At 48.6% G+C, this 6,313-nt stretch overlaps 1 protein-coding gene across 1 annotated transcript; it reads left to right on the plus strand.

Moving 5' to 3' along the window:
* Positions 1-1,081: 1,081 nt before the first annotated feature.
* Positions 1,082-1,927, plus strand: LOC137147177 (olfactory receptor 52N2-like). The gene has a single exon (XM_067539044.1). It carries the CDS (start codon positions 1,082-1,084, stop codon positions 1,925-1,927), a length of 846 nt encoding a protein of 281 aa, XP_067395145.1.
* The last annotated feature ends 4,386 nt before the right edge of the window (positions 1,928-6,313 follow it).

Below are 6,313 nucleotides of genomic sequence, written 5' to 3' on the forward strand. Positions count from 1 at the left end.
TCATGTTTAGCTAATTATTCCTTCACGCTCCCAAAATCTTGTTCAGAGTCACTGTTCCCACGATAGAGTCCCACTTTGTGTAAGTATTGTCTTCCTTCTTTGTTCATAGACACATACATCTACAGAGCTATATTAGAACACATATTGTTTGCTTCAACCCAGTTTGCCAACCAGTCCAGATTGCTCGGAATCAATGACCCATCCTCTTCCTTATTTACAATCTCCCAATTTTTGTGGGATCTGCAAACTTTATCAGTATTCAAGCATGAGAAGGGTAAGGAGCTGGGTTGCTGTCGGGTGTTTATGCTTACCCTTGCCTGTTAAAAAGGCAGAATAAAGATTTTCCCCCCAATGAACTTACACGTTGCACCTGTTGACTTTGAACATCATCTCTTATCACTATGCTTCATTAGCTCCCTCTGAGGACATCTCCTGACTGGACTATGGCCTAAACAATTTGGTGCCATCTGCAAATCATAGAATCCTAAAAAATTGGGGTTGTAATGGATCTCAGGAGGTATCTAGTCCAACCCCTGCTCAAAGCAGGACCTACCCCAATTAAATCATCCCAGCCAGGGCTTTGTCAAGCCGGGCCTTAAAAATTTCTAAGGGAGGAGATTCTACAACCACCCTAGGTAACCCATTTCAGTGCTTCAGCAGCCTCCTAGGGAAAAAGTTTTTCCTAATATCCAACATAGACCTCCCCCACTGCAACTTAAAATCATTGCTCCTAGTTCTGTCATCAACTACCATAGAGAACAGCCTAGCTTCATCTTTCCAGGAGCCCCCCTTCAGGCAGTTGAAGGCTGCTATCAAATCCCCCCTCGTTCTTTTCTTCGGTAAAGTGAACAAGCCGAGTTCCCTCAGCCTCTCCTCATAAGTCATGTGTTCCATCCCCATAATCATTATTCTTACCCTTTGCTGGACTCGCTCCAATTTGTCCACATCCTTCCTCTAATAGGGGGCCGAAAACTGAACAATACTCCAAATGTGGCCTCACCAGTGCCAAATAGAGGGGAATAATGTTGCCACTTCACTGCTCACCCCCTTCTAAATCGTTAGTAACTATAAAATATTTACCATGGTATTTGTTGCCAAGTGCCTAACCCCCTCGCTGTGTTTCTCTCCCTTCACAGGCACCCTGAGCATTTCTGAGCTTGATCAGTGCCTCGACCCTCTCATGGAGGCTTTCAACCTCACCTCCTCCGACACATCAACATTCATCCTAAACGGCATCCCTGGGCTGGAATCTGCCCATGTCTGGATTTCCATCCCTTTCTCTCTGTTTTACATCATCAGCCTGCTTGGAAATTTTACGGTTCTATTTGTTGTTGGCAAAGAGGAGACCCTGCACAAGCCCATGTTCCTGCTGCTCTGCATGCTGGCGCTCACAGACATCGGACAGTCTACCTGCATCGCGCCAAAGGCACTAAGCATATTTTGGTTCCGTTCCAAAGTCATCACTGTGGATGGCTGCCTCACCCAGATTTTCTTCCTTTACGTGCTTGGTGCTACGCACTCAGCCGTCCTCGTCACAATGGCCTTCAATCGCTATGTTGCCATATGTAAACCTCTGAGATACGCCACCATCCTCACCAACACACGAATCGCTAAGCTAGGGCTAGTTTGCTTGATAGGAGCTGTGCTCTGTGTTCTTCCCATGACCCTGCTACTGCGGAGGCTGCCATTCTGCACCAACCACATTATCCCCCACACATACTGTGAGCACATCGTTGTGGTGAAGATCTCGTGTGGGGACACCACAGTCAACAGGATGTATAGCCTGGTGATAACATTAGTGATCAACGCGTCAGACCTGATACTCATTGGCCTGTCCTACGGGCTGATCATCAGGGCCGTCCTAAGGATCTCCTCCAAAAAGCCCACTGGAAAGCCCTCAACACCTGCACACCCCACATCTGTGTGATGCTGATGTCTTGTACTCCCTACCTCTTCTCTACCCTGACACACAGGTTTGGTCAGGGCATCGCTGCCCATGCGCACATCCTCTTGGCCAACCTCTATCTCCTTGTGCCCCCATGCTCAACCATATCATTTATGGGGTCAAAACCAAAGAGCTTCGTGACAAAGTGGGAAAATACACCTGCAGAATGTGATCACCTGGGGCCACTGACTTTAACCCTGTGTGATAGGAGGAGCAAAGGATGTCTCCATGGTAATCAAGGGTGCTCTGCCTCTATTTCGCTGAGCTCAGGCGTGTGGCAGTTCACAGTCTGAGAAATTCCTCACACCCGATATCTTATCACTCCATCACCAAGCACTGCTCTCTCCGACTATCACCCGTTATCTTTCAGCGTCATCACCCATCATCGCCCACCACTGCACACCCTGCCACTCAGCCTTTCCATGACTTCCTGACCACCAGCACTGGTGGCGTCTCATACGCTCTCAGACTTATTTTTCATCACTATAGTTGTTGACTCTCATCATTCCTCACTCTTCTCCATCTTTCACTCTTTTGTCCCTCTCTGCCATCACACAGTCGCCAACTCTGCCACCCACCAGCCACAACAATTCAATCCAGTCCTGAGTCTAACCAAATTAGTCATCAGAAAGAATGTGGACAAATTGGAAAGAGTCCAGGGGAGGGTAACAAAAATGATGAGGGGGCTGGAGCACATGACTTATGAGGAGAGGCTGAAGAAACTGGGTTTGTTTAGTCTTCAGAAGAGAAGATTGGGGAGGGGATTTCATAGCAGCCTTCAACTACCTGAAAGGGTATTCCAGTGAGGATGGTGCTCAATGGTGGCAGATGTCAGAACTAGGAGCAATGGTCTCAAGGCTGGTCCTCTGGTTTGGGCTCTGCTCTGTGTGTCAGGAGAACTGGGTTCATTCCCTTGCCCTGTGTGACTGTGAACAAGCCACAGAGTGTCTCTGAGCCTATGCACAAGCAGATAATAACCCTGTCCGGCCTCACAGAGATGGCAGGAAGATGAATACTTTCAAGGTGCTCAGATACTCTGAGGAGGGGGCCGGGGGAGACACTAAGATCACGTCTGTCAGGCATGAAAATAGCAACACCCCTGACATTTGGCTGTCTGTTGTTCCAATACGAGTGCCTACAACTGCCACTACTGATGCAATGTACTGGGAAATATTTGTAGACTATATATCACTTAGAGACGCCGATGGACTGATTCTGATAACACTCAATCTGATGCCGATAACTACTATAGTTTTCATTCCATGATTCTGTAAAGACAGCTGGACAATAGCATCACATCTCACCCACCTCAGCTTCCAACAACAGCAGCTTCAGTGCTTCCACATCATCTTGATTGGAGTCCCAGGTCTCAAACCAGCCCATGTCTGGCTGGCGTTCCTTCTGTGCTCATTGTACCTCTGCTGGACCAAAGTTAGTAGTTCTGCAATTTCACATTTGAGTTCCTTCAGAAATCTTGGGTGAATCCTATCTGGTCGTGGTGACTTATTACTTTTCAGTTTATCAATCTCCTGATGACATGTGCTATATAAGAGCTAGGTTTTATTAGTAAGCCTTGGTTGAGGAATCCCTGTATAGTCAACTACTGTCTCCCATCCCACTGCAGGCCCATCCAGCTGGTGCATGGCTTTGGTGCTGCTAAATGGCTCAGATACCAGATCCAAGTGCCTATTTTAGCCTGTAGGTGCCCAGGGATAATGTCCTGTTTGTTCGTTTCACATCCCCAGGCACATTCCCGTCCATAGCAAAGACTGAAAAATAATAATAAATTCTGCTCTAAACCCAGGACAATCGAGTGATTTTGATCGCTTAATATTTTATTTAAATGATGCATAATTAACCCGAGGAAATCCCGGGCACCAGGTGCTGTTTTTTAGGAGATTAGGAGGATTCAACAAAGGGACAGGACATTTTTACGTCTGACAGGACCACGCACAAGTGTGTGCAAAGGAGTAGAAAAATTAGAAGAGTGTTTATTTCTTTTAGTTTCTGATCATGACCTTCTGCTCTCATCCTGTGGCTGCGAAAAGGAAGGAGGGTTTTGTGGGTAAGGCAGGGCACCAGGATTTAATCGACTCACATTTAATCCCAAGCTCTGGCACAGACTCCCTGTGTGACCTGGGAGCTTGATAGGCAGAGCTGAGCCCAAACCACAGGTCCAAAATCCCAGCTGAACTGTCTGGGTTCCCTGGTATCCCAGAGGTGCCCCCTGCTCTCTGTGGAGCCTCAGTGGAGTTTAAAGCAGCCTGGGGGCTCAGCTGACCTCTCCCCATTGGCAACAGCTTCACAGAGCACAGCATGCTCTGTCCAAGACCTTGTTGACGGGTAACACCCCGGGGTGCCCCCTTGTGGCCTGAGGCTCCTGAGGTACCCTGCAGGCACCCTGCCCCTCCCTCTAAGGTCCTTGCAGTGACTTACTCTCAGACTGGAAGACTGAAACTAAGATCCCCCTGTGTGGGGTCGTACTTGTTCTCCAAAACACAGGCTCTCTTACCCTGCGCCCCACCATTCTCCATTACCCAGGAGCCCGCCCTCCTTGCTGGGGTCTGCGTTGGTTCAGGCTCGCTGCAGCTTTCCTGGCTCCTCGCCAGCTTGTCCCCTCGGTAGCTCAGTCCCTTCCCCCAGGCTGAGCGAGAGCAGCCTTCCTTCCCCTGCTGCTGTGGCCATGTTCTGAGAGAAAAGGCAGCCGGCCCTGCTCCCACGGCTCCTGCGGGTGATGGAGTGAGGGGAGCCAGGCCCTGCCCTGCACTACAAGGTCCCGATCTCAGTCCCGTAAAGAAGCCGTAGGCTGGGATTTCCCAAAGCAGGAACTATTCCCCAGCCGGGACCATCTTCCTCTCTCCACGTAGCTGCCTCTGCCTGGCCTCTGTCAGCTCCCAAAGTCCCAGGAACATTAAAGAGCCACACAGTAGAGCAGCGGGTGACTGACCCCGCTGTCCTCTCCCACCCTTAAAGGGGAGAGTCCCCGACAAACCTCCTCTAATGGCCACTGAATGGCTGGGCTGGGCTAGGAGCTGGCTGTGTTTCTGCTGGGGAGAAGAGGCCCATTTTTGCCCCTTTGCATGGCTGGGGCAGCACAACTGGAGGGGATGGGGAGGGAATTTGGGCCTGAGTCTGTGTGTGCGACCCTCACTGACACACACAGCTCTGCTCTGCCTGTGGGTTTGTAGCGAGTGATCCATCCCTCTCTCCTAGACCCAGCTTCTGGCAGTCAGAGGCTTAGAGACACCCAGAGAATGGGGCTGCCTCCCTGACCAGCTTGGCTGATAGCCATCGATGCACCTGTCCTCCGTGAACTCATGTAATTCTTTTCTGAACTCAGTTATACTTTTTACCTCCACAACATTCCCTGGCAAGAGTTCGACAGGCTGCCTGCCCATTATGTGAAAAAGAACTTCCGTTTGTTTGTTTAAAACCTGCTGCCTATTAATTTCATTGGATGACACTTGTTATGTGAATGGGTAGATAACTGTTTCTTAGTCACTTTCTCCACAATATTTATGATTTTATAGAGCTCCGTCATATCATAGAATCATAAAATATTACAGTTGGAAGGGACATCCTAGAGGTCATCTAGTTCAACCACCTGTTCAAAGCAGGACTAACCTCAGCTAATTCAGCTAATTCATCCCAGCCAGGGCTTTGGGAAGGCACATCTTAAAATCCTCTGAAGATGGAGTTTCCACCACCTCCCTAGGTAACCCATTCCAGTGCTTCACCACCCTTCTGGGAAAAAGGTTTTCCTAACATCCAACCTAGACCTCCCCCACTGCAACTTGAGACCATTGATCCTTGTTCTATCATCTACTACCATTGAGAAAACCTAGCTCCATCCTCCCTGGCATGTCCTTTCTAGTAGTTAAAGGTTGTTATCAAATACCCTCTCATTCTTCTATTTTGCAAAGTAAACAAGCCTAGTTCCCTCAGCCTTTTCTGCAAAACTACTGCCTAGCCAGTCAGTCCCCAGTCTGTAACTGTGCATAGGATTCTTCCATCCTAAGTGCAGGACTCTGCACTTGTTCTTGTTGAACCTCTTCAGATTTATTTTGGCCCAATCCTCCAATTTGTCTAGGTCACTCTGTATCCTATCCCTACCTTCCATGATATCTACCACTCCCCTAGCTTAGTGTCATCTGCAAATTTGCTGAGGGTGCAATCTACCCCATCGACAAGATCACTAATGAAGATGTTGAACAAAACTGGCCCCAGGACTGACCCCCTGGTCACTCTGCTTGTTAATGGTTGCCAGCTAGACATTAAGCTGTAGATCACTCCCACAGAGCTCGATATCTAACCAGCTTCCTATCCATTTTATAGTACATTCATCCAACTTAATTCAACCCATACTTC

The sequence above is a fragment of the Emydura macquarii genome, unplaced genomic scaffold (genome assembly GCF_026122565.2).
Source record: "Emydura macquarii macquarii isolate MOO-44397 ecotype Brisbane River unplaced genomic scaffold, CSIRO-AGI_Emac_v2 contig_502, whole genome shotgun sequence".
Lineage (NCBI taxonomy): Eukaryota > Metazoa > Chordata > Testudines > Chelidae > Emydura > Emydura macquarii.

Coding starts and splice junctions, on each gene's coding strand:
- LOC137147177 (XM_067539044.1), top strand. CDS start 1,082: ATGGTATTTGTTGCCAAGTGCCTAACCCCCTCGCTGTGTTTCTCTCCC.